The sequence below is a fragment of the Zymoseptoria tritici genome, chromosome 7 (genome assembly GCF_000219625.1).
Source record: "Zymoseptoria tritici IPO323 chromosome 7, whole genome shotgun sequence".
NCBI classification, from domain to species: Eukaryota; Fungi; Ascomycota; class Dothideomycetes; order Mycosphaerellales; family Mycosphaerellaceae; genus Zymoseptoria; species Zymoseptoria tritici.
In genome coordinates this window covers 249,424-263,195 of record NC_018212.1, presented here as the reverse complement: position 1 = coordinate 263,195, position 13,772 = coordinate 249,424, and the positions used below count along the sequence as shown (strand labels likewise).

General features: G+C 52.9%; 3 protein-coding genes across 3 annotated transcripts; all 3 read right to left on the bottom strand.

Moving 5' to 3' along the window:
- Positions 1-3,089: 3,089 nt before the first annotated feature.
- On the bottom strand, positions 3,090-4,628 carry MYCGRDRAFT_94250 (uncharacterized protein; the record flags this gene model as incomplete). The annotated part of the gene is made up of 4 exons (XM_003850539.1): positions 3,090-3,298; positions 3,525-3,849; positions 4,141-4,378; positions 4,462-4,628. 4 exons carry the CDS (start codon positions 4,626-4,628, stop codon positions 3,090-3,092), a joined length of 939 nt encoding a protein of 312 aa, XP_003850587.1.
- Positions 4,629-5,074: 446 nt separating this feature from the next.
- Positions 5,075-6,953, bottom strand: MYCGRDRAFT_45154 (uncharacterized protein; the record flags this gene model as incomplete). Its single annotated transcript, XM_003850538.1, has 5 exons — positions 5,075-5,428; positions 5,517-6,037; positions 6,090-6,333; positions 6,436-6,620; positions 6,671-6,953. The coding sequence occupies 5 exons, from the start codon at positions 6,951-6,953 to the stop codon at positions 5,075-5,077; spliced, it is 1,587 nt and encodes a 528-aa protein (XP_003850586.1).
- Positions 6,954-10,343: 3,390 nt separating this feature from the next.
- MYCGRDRAFT_44913 (uncharacterized protein) lies at positions 10,344-11,786 on the bottom strand (the record flags this gene model as incomplete). Its single annotated transcript, XM_003850537.1, has 2 exons — positions 10,344-10,568; positions 10,656-11,786. 2 exons carry the CDS (start codon positions 11,784-11,786, stop codon positions 10,344-10,346), a joined length of 1,356 nt encoding a protein of 451 aa, XP_003850585.1.
- Between the last annotated feature and the right edge of the window lie 1,986 nt (positions 11,787-13,772).

Below are 13,772 nucleotides of genomic sequence, written 5' to 3'. Positions count from 1 at the left end.
ATAGGACTTGTGGAGCTTAAGTTGTCGCAGTCAAGCGCGCAGAGAAAACAAGAATGATTCGCCTAGCTTAACATGAACGAAAGCGGCTTCTGCTGGGATACCAAAAATCTCTCTTGTTCAAACGGAACCACGACTTGAGATCCGAAGGAGGCCGACATTTCCCCCTTTCCAAAGAGAACCACGACACCGACTCTGCCTCTTCCGAAGCGCAAACCAAAAGACACTAACAATTAATCCTTCCGTTTCGCAACTTCAGGCCAGGACCAGAGCTGGCATCAACCGTCCATATAGCCATCTGGCTATTACTGGACGAGATGTGGAGGCTGAACATGATGTGGAGGGTTGCGGCAAATGCACTCGTAGTTGGCATTGCTGTGCGAGTTTAAGGTCAGCGCATTCACAATGACAACAGGGTAAGTGCATAGAGAAGTGGAAGCGTACCACAAGCTGCCCTGGACGCCGCAGTTGCTCGCGCACCGGTTGTCGCACTGGCACCGATAATCGCACCCGTCCTGGAACGTCGGATTAGTACTAGCAGGTACATATGGCAGGAGAGGTATGTCGTACTCGAACTTGGAGTTCCAGCGGCAGGGCAACCGCCATCGCTGGAGTGATAAGGCCGATAAAGACGACGGTGACCAAAGTGAGGACTTTCATGTTGGATGGTTGGTTCTTTTGCTCGATGGCTTTGCTTTTTGGTGGAAGATGGTCTCGGAGATGTTTGACAAGTCGATGTCTATCGTAGTTTGGCTGGAAAGGTCAAGTGTTATATATTCTATACCTGCCTCTCCGGACAAGACGGTCTGTGAAAGGCACAGAGAAGATTCTAAACGCCGTGGTCTCGTTTGCATGCTAGACCTGCAGTCGTTCTTATCGCCTACATTCCGATACAGCTCGCGGCAGTTGAAACTGACATGGCTTTTGCATGTAGCGCGTAACGGATCTCGAGCGCAGCAAGGGCAACATCGGTTGCTATTGGATAGGTTTCTTGCGATGTGACCAAACAGTCACATCACAATCGCATGGATTAATCAAAAAATGCCTCAAGAGGCGGTGAAGCGTGGCGAATACGAGTGGCCTCGCAGCTTCCCTGTGCGGAGGAGGCTTCTGTGGAGGTGGGTCGTTGTAAGCAATCCTGGGCGAACTTTAAGGTAGGAAACGAGAGAGCGACACTTTGCGACACGTCGACCCCTACGTAGAGAATCGGGCAGCATTGGCAACACGTGGTCCAGCACGTGGAGCGACGTGGTCAAACTGAGGTATTACTAGCATTATTAGACCGAAGTCCAATCCTACGAAACGACACCTTGTAGAGCCGTAAGCTTATTAGCAAAGCTTGTTGGCAGCACGTAGGCATGTCATTTTTATGCAGATTCCCGTGTCGAAAGCTCCTTTACCCCTGCACTGGGAGAGGAGAGTCAAAGTGCCGAGACATTGTCTAAGAAGTTTAGCACACCGCAACTCTGGCAAAGTCGTATACCGCACCGTCCACGAGCTTCCGACTAGTAAGCACGAAGAAGTGCCGACATTGTACTATCTCTCTCCTTGCCTTTCGCGGTAATTATTTACACTTCATACAGGCTAGTAGACGTGGACGTCGTGTAGACTCTAGATAAAATGGGGCCACATCGGAACAGCGATTGACCGTCGGACGCTCCGCGAGTAGATGTCCCTACATGTAGGGTTTTGCCTATGCAAAAGTGCTGGAACTACTAGTTTACAAGACACGGCCTCTACTAAGGCTTTGTCTTACCGATCCAACACCGATCCGATATTGCTTCGATACTCCGTCGCGTAGGAAAATCGCCGCCAGATATTTCCGCGTACAATCACGAGCCGTACGATCTTAAGCAGACTTCAAAATGGAGTTCCAATCGTCTAGACTGTACAGGAATAGTATAGCGTGTCTAGCACCCGCTCGATTTGGGCAAGCGTAGTAGCTTTACAGGCGTAATTAGTCGAACCTTCCCTCTCTCCGATGCGTACTTATAGACTTAGTAGGCTGCCCGCACAATCCCCGCAGCCGCCTACCAGACATGTGTGGGTTGCATAGACCGCGGGAGGTACATAGACTATACATAGAGTTTCCATATAGTTCGCAGGAGGTCTGCAGACTATCCATGGAGTTCTTCTAGGAATTCCGCGGGAGTTCTACGTACTATACATAGACTTCTTTTTGGAAGCCCGCGTAAGGTCCATGGGGTGTACACTTCCTACGTGTAGCCTGTAGAAGATTGTTGAATTGGCATCAAATCGATGTCGAATTGGCATCAAGTCGGTATCAAATCGGCACCAAATCGCTATCAAATCGGTGCCGATAAAACCCCAACCTATTATTAAGTTTTTGATACCAAGTTGACGCCAATTTGGCTTCCACATTTGGCACTAAATTAGTGCCGAATTGGTGTCGAAGCCGAGACTAGGAATTCGATATTGAATTGCTACTAAATTGCTACTAAATCGCTACGAAATTAGTGCCGAATCGGTAGCAAATTTTCGACACCAAATCGGCGTCTAAATAACACCGAATCGGCGTTAAATAGAGAGTGGAAATTCACTTTTAAACTTTAAGCCGGTACTTTATCAGCGCGAAAACCTCGATGTTAAACTAGTATCGAATCGGCGCCAGATTAGTGTCGAATCTGCGGTGCCAAATAGATACTGAAGATTCGACGTCGGAGTAGTACCAAATCGGTGTCGGAGCAGTGCCAAATCGGTGTCGATTCGGTGCCAAATTGCCGCCAAATCGATAGCAAATCGGTACCAAATCTTTGGTACCGAATCGACACCGACAACTCGATGCCAAATCGGTGTCGATTCGGTGCCAAATTGCCGCCAAATTCATGCCAAATCGGTACCAAATCTTTAGTACCGAATCGACACCGACAACTCGATGCCAATTCGGTGCCAAATCGATGCCGAATAGGTGCCAAATCGGTCTCGAATTAGTGCACTCGAGCCTCAGAAGCGTTTAGGTCATGTAGCACGCCCTTATCCTCCAGACACTACTCTTCGTCTTCACTAGCCTCTCTAGGATACGCACTAAACAGCCATGCACTCACGAGCGCCGCAATGCACACCGTACCCATCTAGGCAGTCGTCGGTCCAAAGCCGACCAGATACTGCGGCCCGTTCTCTTTGGGCCACAAGAACGATCCATAGATCGAGCTGGCATTGCCAAGTGCGTTGATCAAAGCGATCGCAACAGCACGCTTCTCTGCCGGATATCCTAGGATATGAGAGATCCAGGTCTTGATTAAAGCCGAGCAGCTATAAATGGGACCAAAGGCGAAGATAACTAGGACATATCGAGTTATGCTGTCCGTGCAGACGGTGGTGGCAACGAAGAAGACGAATCCAAAGCCAGAAAGGCCCGCTAGGACGGGCTATATCGTCTTAAGGCGGTCGGCTAGGAAGCAAGAGGAAAGGACGCAGACGATAGCGAAGCCGTAGCTTGGAATAGTGTAGTCTGCGGGGGAGAGATTAGCTACTTTTCTAAGACGGATATTCGCTCCCCGACTCACACTGTGCGGTTTTTCCCCTCCATCCAAAACTCTTCACTAGACACGGGATGAAGTATTGCATAGTCTGAGATCCAGTATTAAGCACGAACAGCAGAGCGAGCCCCCAAGTTCTCCAGTCGGCACAGACCATCTTGAAAGCCTTCCAATGCCCGACTTTCCTCTGCGGTCCCTGGGTCAAGCCGAACCCCTCCGCAGCGAGGCGATTGCAGGCGAGTGTTCGCTCTTCTTCGGTAAGGAAGCCATTCCTGGTCGTCGAGCTGGGAAAGTCTGGGAGAACAAAGAAGATCACCACAGCCCCGACGATCGATGCGACACCTTCCAGGATCTAAGCAAGTCAGACCAAAGCGCCAACATTGCGCCACAGGGAACTTACAAACAGCCAACGCCAGCCTCGAAATCCACGAGCGCCCTCCAAATGATCTAGAATCACCCCAGCGAGCAGTCCAGACAAGGTCCCAGCGACAGCAGTCGACGTAAACAGCCACGCAAAGCGCGATGTCAACTCATACTTCTTGTACCTACTCAAGTCAGCCAGGTACTAGGTAATGGTCGCGAATTACCCACCACGAGGAGAGGTAAAAGGCACAGCCAGGCGCAAAGCCAGCTTCGAACAAACCGAGCAGAACTCTGAGAACGATAATCTGAGTCTTGTTCTGTGCTGCACCCATGCATGCTGCCACCAATCCCCAAAAACGCCCAACAGGGGTAGGAACAGATGCGGCTTCACTCTGCTAAGGACCATGTTGCTCGGAACCTCCGCGAGAATGTATGAGACGAAGAAAACCAGGACGATGACCGAATATTGGTTCGACGTGAGATCGAAATCCTCCTCGAGACCTCCAATCTTTGCGTTGCTGTTCAAGGTAAGCGAATGTTAGGAAGAGAGCTCTAAAGACCATACCCAATATTGGACCTGTCGATGTTGCTTAGGAGGTACATCAGCCAGCATGCCGGAACCAAGCGCCAGTCCAGTTTCCGTACCAGCGCTCGCTCAGCTTTGCTGCTGGACGCGTGCTGCCATTCTGCATCGAGCTCGAAGTGTTGTGCCTCGTATTCTGTCTCTTCAAACCCGGAGGCGTCTACTGGGCGATTCTTCTCGTCCATAGCAACCACTTCGAGTGTATGTTGTAGACTTCTTCTTGCTTAAGTGGATTTCCACCGAGATAGCATTGACCCAAATAGTCGAAATGGGGCGGCAGGGACCGACCCTACTTATATTCAAATCGGAAATACCGGTGTAAACCAGCGGTAGGCATGCCTTGCTGAACTGCCACTACAAAGTAACTGCGCCGGAGCCTGACTCGAGAAGCATCGACATTCCAGCAGAAGTGTAGATCCGGCCGTAATACAATCCCCAGAACGAGCTGCAGAAGAGAAGGGAAACGAGCCAACGCAGACCGCTAGTCGGGCGGTTCCTTGCAATCTTCCCGTACGTCAACAGACGATACTCTTGGCTAACCATTAATCCGCGCAAGCACATGCCTAGCTTCCACATTCCACTCTTCCAGCAATATATACATTACTACAAGATCTGCATATCCTCTGCCACTTTACAGCACATAGCGGAAACTCTTCCTCTCTTGATCAGTCAGATTCGCCCAAGTCTCGGAATCGTCGTCGGCGGTGACCGCATCCTCTGGCCGTCCATACAACCGATCCCTTCGCTTGTTGACCCAGGTGTAGTACACTGCTAGTAGAGCCACCAACGCAGTCCCACCAGATATGCAGATAACAATGACAACCCTTGCAAGATGATACTCCGGTTTGTCCTGCGGTCGGAGAGCGTACGGGCCAATGATCCCTCCGGTAGCAATGCCGGCACTCAGCAGCACAGAGCAGATAGATCGCTTCGTATGGCCTCCGACATTGGCGGCTAGCCACTGATAGAGGATGCTGTTCATCGCCTGTGAGTTATCCGAGAGTCAGCGATTGCGATCTTAGAGAGCGAGGATCTGGGACTGATCCAATCTCATCATCCACAGCACAACTTACGGAAGCAAATTGCTGGAACCAAAGCCCCACCAGCTGTGCCGCATGATTGTCCTTTGGCATAAAGGCCAACAGACACGCTCCTAGAAGCGCAGGACCCAACGACAGCATAGTCGCTTGAAATCTCGACACCCAGCCGTAGCGAATCAAATACATGCACCCTGGGATGATGAACAAAGCAATCGCGCCGCCAGGCATGTTGAGCAGTGCTGCCTTCTTCGAGCTGTATCCGAACCCACGAATCATGGCAGTCCCGTATGCGCCTGTGATCGTGCCCATGGTGAGAAGAACCACAACTGTTGCGACAAGCAGCCAGACTTGAGGATCCAAAAAGACGGCCTTCAATTGCGAGATCTCGAAGCGAGGATTGGCGATTCCCGTCTTGTTGACCGATACGTGCTGAAGGATCACCTTCCTCTCCGACTTGGTTAAAAACCGAGCATCCATAGGAGTGTCCGGCAAGAATATCACAGCCAATGTGCCGACGAGACCGCTCACAAGTCCCACAGTGAGGTACATAATGCCTACACATCGTCAGCTGGCTCGATTTCATCCTCTCAAGAGGTCATATCATACGCCATGACTCCCACGATGAGTTCTCGACACCCTGAAATCCGTACGAGATCGCTCCACCGACCATAATACTAGGCCCGATGCTTGAGACCCAGAACGCGAACCTCAAAGCCTGCTCGTCTTTCCGATAGTATTGGCTCGATAGCAGTATCAATGAGGGGACCATGGATGCATCGGAAGCGCCCATGAGTACGCGAGTCGTTAGCAGGCCACCATAGCCTTGGACTGCTGATGTACATGCGGTGAACTGTCAAGGGTTAGAAAATGGACAGGCAGAGGAGGAGTCGACTCACCAAGCCGTTACATATCTACCAATCGTCAGCTTTCCCCATTTTGACCGCATTCATACACCACTTACCATCATAGCTCCAACCCATTTGCCGATTGGCAGTTTGTTGAGGGCCAACGGTATGACCAGAGTCATGGCCAGATAGGACCAATAAATCGCCGAGACGCAGTTGTTCATCTCGTATCCGCGGAGGTGAATATCCTCAGGAAGGCCCATCACGATAGCGTATCCCATGAGGTATTTGTCTGGTGGTCCGTTAGTGACGCACGCTCCACAGCGGAGACTATCAACGCACCCATGAAATGGAAGAAGAAGAGAAACCATAGTACTGGAAGTATATGTCTGTCAATCTTCCGACGAAGACGTCGCAGACTGTCCTCCGTTGGGACCTCTGTTGTAGACTCAAGCCCATCGCCATGGAGAAAGTCGTATGCTTTGTCGAGGGAGGCTCTCCTTTGGCGGCCACGGTGCACTTCTTCGGTCGAGTCGCTCGGTGCGGTGAAAGTAGGTCTAGCCTTTTCGTCGTAGTGAGGTGCCTCGACGGACCGTTGCGATGTCTTGCCTCTGATGGTCGGCATGATGTTAAGACTAGATGATGTCGACGGTGATGGAAATAATGACAGGGCCATATTTGCGAAGAGAGTGACCCACGGGCCACTGCGAGCAGATCTGGTTATGTATCCATGCGAATCTACCGGCCACATCCTGTATGCAGTTACGGCCAGAGACTCCAATTGGAAGACAATGCACGATGGGCTCATTACACATATTGGCATATGCAACGAATCCATGCTTCTCCCGCTCCGGCGGTGTGCGACCGAGTTTCACCGTCCCGTGGGCAAAAGTGGCCTCGAAGTCGATGGAGTTGCTGTGAACGCTGACCGCTGCGGCTCGCTGCCATGTAAGCCAGAGGTTCCTCCATCATGAATGTGCGCTTCTTCGAGGCCCTTGTGCGCTGCATCCATGAGACATCGTCATTGGCGCTTCTTGCGGAGGCGCGAATTAGTCCATGAAAGAGATGCCTGTTCCTGGTAAGTGAGCTGGCATTATATCCGAATTCTGCGATTGATGAGCAGGGCCGCCGCACATTTGCGGTGACTTGAGTCATGGGTCATCTGCCATCTGCCGAGGTGCCATCTATAGAGAGCAGCGTTATGCGCAGTACATTGCTCAAGACTTGGTCCGTTTGACCTCCAATGGTTTGTGCCGTCGAGTCTGACGCAGCGTGGACTCATGTTGTGATGATGCTAGGCCGCATTATCGTGAGAGTGGAGGACAAGTTGGACCTGCTGGGGAGCAAAGATTGAGACGAAGGGTCCATATCCAGGAACGTCTGCCGAAGAGGCAAAACCACCAGCAAGCAATGACTAATCAGCCGAATCTTTGCTGATCTTAACAGTTGCACGTCTCGTCGTACTTGTGCGTGAATGCTGACGGGACGGAGTTCTAGCCCGAGACGTGTGTACTGTGCCTTTACGAATCGCTGTGCTTTGTCAACTCGCTTCATGATCTGATACCATCTGCTCATATGATATGTTAAGCCTATTAGCAGCGCACTGCAAATACGTCTCATGGCGCCAATGGCCTGACCATCCCTTCGCCTCGCTCGCTCCTACTCATTTACCAACATACAGGTCCAAGCAATCCATATCGCTGATTTCCATGCTGCGCACCATAGCTTTGGGATCCAACCGATCGCCGTCGAATTCCAACCACACGTTCGCGTCGTCGGGGAGTTGGAAAGATCTCTTCGACGCCATGATGATTTTCTGGAAGAGGGTGGTCTGTTTGTCATTGTCAGCATACACCCTTCGCATTCAAAAGTAATCACGAAGGGTAAGGTAGTACTCACCGGCGTAACCTTCAACCTAAAGTCCCTCTTCCCCTTCGCCTTGACCATCAACTTGATATACTCCTCCTTCTCCTCTACCTTCCCCTCTGCACTACCCTCTCCGTCATCCTCCACCAGTTCGCCCATCCGCTCCTTCCTCTCCCTCTCCTTCTCCTCCTGAATCTGCTTAAACCACGCCTCATCCATAACTTCCACATGTACCTGCCCTGGCTCCTGCTGCTCGACTTCCGCTCCCGCCTTTCCCATTCCCGCACCGTGATTGGGATCCTTGTCACCCCAGCTCGCATTTCCTTCCGCGTCGATCACCAGTCCGAAACGGCGACATGTCGTTGAGTCCCAGAGTCTTCGACCGCAGAATGTGAGGAAGCAATGATCGGGGAGGTGCCAGCGTTTGCAGTAGGCTTCTCGCACGGCGCCGAGGGTTTGGCTGATTCGACGGCGGATCAGAATGACGCCTTCGCTCATGGGAGAGGATACTAGGATGGAGATGATGGGGTCGGCGTGGTCTGCTGTTGGCGTGGATGTGGTGGAGGCGATCGGCAGTTCGGAGGTGGTGGGTGTTGAGGTGCGTTGATCTTGCGGAGGTTTGGCGGCTGCTGCGAGCTTGCGCTGGGCGGCTGCTGCTCTGGCGTTTCGAGTAAGTGCAGCGATTTCCGGGTCGGAATCTTCGTCTTCTGGAGGTGGGGAGGGCCGTCGGATGGAAGTCGTCGCTGTGATTTGTAGATCGTCCTCGTCGTCGTCCGGAACGGGTCGCGTGGGTCTTGATCTTGCTGCAGGACTGCCATGCTCAAACTTGTGCCTCGGCCGTCTCGGTGACCTCCTCACCGGCAGTGTATCCTGCTCCTCCATTATGATCTCTCCATTGCCCGGCTCGTCCTCCTCATCAGAACTGCCCAAATCCACCACCTTTGTCCCAGCCAGTGCTTTTTTCAACAACGCCTCCCCCTCCTTCCCCGAAATCCTCCTCTTCTTGAGATCACCTTCCTTCTTCACCCTCCCATCCTCCTCATCTCCATCGCCACTTTTCCTCTTCGCCTTGTCCTTCTTCTCCTTCTTCACCCTACGCTCCCGTCTCTCCTCGCTCTTCTCCCGCTTCTTGCGCTCTTCTCGCTCTTTGCGCTTCTTCTCCTGTGCTATTCGGGCGGACTGTACTGCGAGGAAGTCGGAGGAGTGGCTGAAGAGGTTACGTGAAGAGTCCGAGGTCTCGTTCTTAGGTTGTGTCGGTGTGTCGTTTTCTGAGTCGGAGTGGATGGTGAAGTCGGTGTGTGATGCTGTTGATGTGGTTGGAGGCGGCGCGGCGACTTTGAAGAATGACATTGTCAAGTCGCAAAGCGGTGTCCCGGGCGATGCGTTTAGAGCTTCTGTCCTTGTTCCGTCACAATGCCAGGTCCGGACTGAATGTCCAGCTGTCGGTGTGGTCTCGTTGATTGTGCTCCGTTCTCATGTGATCGCAGTCCAAAGTCAGGGCAGCTCCCCAAGTTCCTCGCTCCGTCAACGTGATCCGATCCTCCGCTGTTGTTGTCTTCCTCTTCACAACACAAGTCGCAGTTCCAGTGATGTCTGAACCGAGTTCGCTGCCGGCAGTGGTTGTCGTTTCACTCGTAGCAGCTCAGTATGGCCACGGCGATCAATTCTCTCAGGTTGTTAGGTGAGAAGGTCAGGTCGATGTTGTCCAAACAAGAAAAGTGACTGGTCACAAAGTGAAGTCCGAGTCGCGGTGGCAGCGGGACGTGGATCGCGTCTGTGGGGGCCGAGAAACTTTAAACCCCGCTACCAACAAATGCGATGATGGAGGTCTGGTACAATTTCACTTCACTTCACTCTCGCTGTGCTGCGATCACATGCTAGTCAAACCAGGATAGTTGTGCCTTACTTTTCCTGCTCGAACTGTGACGGACTTGCACGATGAACAGGTCAGTGGTTTGGAGAACAGAGTGGAATGCGACTCGAGAGATTTTGTATTAGGTAGCATCACTCGTCTATCAACAAAATTATAAACAGACAACAAAAGCAGAAACAACCAATCCAACGCAGCAACTTTTGTGTAAGAGACAGACAGAACCCAAGTGCGAAATCAGCAACTTTTCGTAGCCAGCCTCAGATCTGCTCGAGTTCTTCAAACATCGACCAAGTCCCTCGCGCCCTTCTCGCTGCAGACATAGACCACCTCGTGGCGATCCGTGAAGCCATTGAACCTTGTCGCCGAGCATTTGGTGTACGCGCCCATCTCCTCAAAGTACAGCCAGTCGCCGACGTCAACAACATCCTGAGCGAACCACTTCTCGGCAATGCAGTCGATGCCGTCGCAAGTGGGACCCCAGATGGAGTAGGTGATGGCCTTCTTCGCGCGAGCTGGCAGAGTCGTGGAGGACATGTCTTCGGCTGACACATAGCCAGAGTCGAGGAGGTTGTCAGTCGAAGAGTGCACCCTGCTGTAGTTGAAGCCATCGGCGCGGCGCGCGGTGCGAAGAACGCGCGGGATCGGGTGCTGGTGGTCGAAGATGATGGAGGAGAAGTTGCCGTAGACTCCATCGTTCATGTACAGCATGTAGCTGGTGTCCGTGTTGACGAGAGATTGCTTGTCCTGTACGGTGCGGCGCGCAATCACATTGCACGCAAGGGTGAAGGCCGAGGAAGTGTAGTAGCGACCTGGCTCGGCGATGATGCGGACGGATGGAGGGAAGAGGTCGTCCACGGCTTCAGCGAGGACGGAGGCCATGTCGTCGAAAGTGTCCGAGATGAAGCCGCCGCCGCAATCAAGGGTGTGCAGAGTGAAGCCGAGTTCGGCGGCCTGGTCGAAGACAGTGCGGGCATCGGTGACCGCTTGGCGGAATGCCGAGGGATCGGAGGCGCCGGATCCAACGTGGAAGGCAACACCGACGACATTCAGCTCAAGCTCCTTGGCCAGAGCAAGAAGCTCCTGGACATTATCCATGGAGGCTCCAAACTTCTGGCTCAAGCGACATAAACTTGCCGAATCGTCCGTAAAGATACGAAGGAAGAGCTCCGCCTCCGGATAGATGTCCTTGATTTTGTACAACTCATCCGTGTTGTCAAAAGTCATCTGCTTGACTCCCTGCTTGGAGGTGTAGCGAAGGTAGCTCTTGGTCTTGCACGGCTGAGCGTAGATGATCCTCGAGGTGTCCACGCCCATGCCCAAAACTTGCTCAATCTCAGTCTTGCTAGCGCAGTCGAATCCTGCGCCCAGCTTCGCCAGCAATTTCAACACAGCCGGGTCTGGGTTGCACTTCACCGCGTAGTGAGGAGTCACGCGTGGGAGGTGCTTCTTCCAGCGCATGTGCTGCCGGTAGACCTCTCCCAAGTCTGCGACAAAGAAGGCATCCTCCGCGCCGGCCTCGCACTCGTGCGGGTCGACGTTGTCAATGTGCTTCTGCAACGCAGCACCAATCAATCCTTTTGCGCTTTTCTGTCCATCTGGACAGTTCGCTCCATATTCAGAGTCGGATGCAGAGGTATCGAAAGAGCCATTTTTCAATGACAATTCATGACACTCATGATATTCATTTTGGTTGAAGATGCTGATGGCGCTCGGTGTCATCGCCTTGCGGAAGGTGATGGTCTGGTAGGGTGGTGTATTCGGGGTGCTCGCGGCGGTCGTTAAGGTGGTTTGAAGGGTGCAAAGCCCAAACGAATGAGGCCTGCGTGGCGGTGCCCAGAGTCTTCTTCCCCAGGAGAGGGAAGAGCCCTGATAGAGCTCTTATGCGGCAGCTGAGGGATCGAGTCGAGCGAGGAGGTTTGGAGCAGGTCCAAGAGCAGCAGTTCAGCGGGTGGTGGTGCGGATGTGTCCAGGCGGGGGCTTGGAGTTGTTGATGTGGGAGCAGGGGCGTATGGATGCAATTTGATCACTGATGAGGTTGAAGGCCGAAGTGGCCGTGGTGAATGGGTGCCTTTGTAGACCAAAGGCTAGTCGGTGGTTTGTAGGGAGGCCAGTCTCGCGGTCTGCTGAAAGGTGAATCGTCAGAGTGAATGGTCGCAAGGATTTTCAGGTGCGTTGAGCAAGAAGTGGAGTCGCAGGTGATGGCGGGAGGAGGGAGGAGAAGAGTGAAGTGAAGGTGTGAAAATCTGTAGTGTGGCGCGGCGTCTGGTCTTGTCCAAACGAAAGCGGTGGCCTCGGATCGCGATGCTCCAGAGCGCTTTGCATGGAGTGGAGATCGGGAAACTTACAGCGAGATCAGGCGAAGCGAAATGCTGACGAAACGCCGAATGTTCGGATGGGATGCGGTCGCAGGTGATATAGGTCGATGGGAGCGTGATTTTGTGGTATACCTCCCGACTATTGGGTCGTTGTGATCAACAGAAGAGAGTCTCAGGTGCGACGGGAGGAAAAGAGATGTTGGAGTTGCGGCAAATATTGTTTTGGTGCGACTGGTCAATGCGACGTCGGGCATCGGGGCAGGCACGAACCACAGGCTTCGTCATCATCGTCTTCACACTGCACTCTTCACTCCCGACCCCATCTTTTTGTACATCTGCCAATATACCTCACTCTCTCCATATCGCTCCATCTACCTTATCTTGCCTTCGTGATCGCCAGACCGCTCATGCTCATTAATCCCTCGTCTGCTACCGCATCTCCAACCCGAAACACCTCAACACAGCCTCGACCCTGAAGACCCTTGCGTCCTAAAAATGACGCAGACGGCCTTCAGTTGAAGACATTGTTACATCGCGTTGCCATCCTCGGCAGCGGCGTGACAAGCTATTCAGAGAGGGGAGACAGCGCCCGCGTGATCTCAGACCTGTCGATCGAAGCAGGCCGATGACTGGTATCCACTGGAACCGGAGTCCATATATCGCTCAGGCGATGCACCGCTCGCGAAGGAAGATGAGGATGACCGGATTCACCCCAGCCGAGCTTCTCATCTGACCCAAATGATCCCTCATAGGCTCGGCCGTTTGACTCGTTGTTTTGTGAACGCTTGTCACCGAGATAAAGCATTGGGAGTGGGTGACAGTCATGGTTCGGGAAACGAGTGGGATTCGCACTGCTCTACTCGTCCCAAGTCGCATGTTCATGTAAGGGCAGCAGAGGACTCTCGACGCTCACCCGACGCCGACAACGCTGTGCGATAATCTACTCGTGATGGCTCTTCTGCTTCTTCGATGCTGGCTCTCTGAACTCCCAGTATTGGAATCGACCCGCGCCAGTCTTGCCATGCTCTGGCAGGACAGCCACTGCAACAGGGTCGCCATCTTCGACTTTGACCCGCAGGCACGGCCTCTTCTGTTTCAAGCAGAATTCGCACGCATATCCTCCGCCGTGCGTGCCCCACCTGCCCTCACACTTGCGCGTGAACAGACACACCACCAGGCAAGCATCACTCTGTCCGGCGGACCATCTCTCCCAGAGGAACGGCGCTCCTCGCCCTTTTGCAATTAACATCTCCCAGAAGCTCTCCAAAGCGACCACGTCATCAGGTGGAAGATCGATCGCTCCCAATATTTCATCCTTCTTCCCGACTTGACCTGCCACCAGCGGACGTAGGAGTCTGAAATGCAGGAGATCATCTTCTGGTTCCAAAGA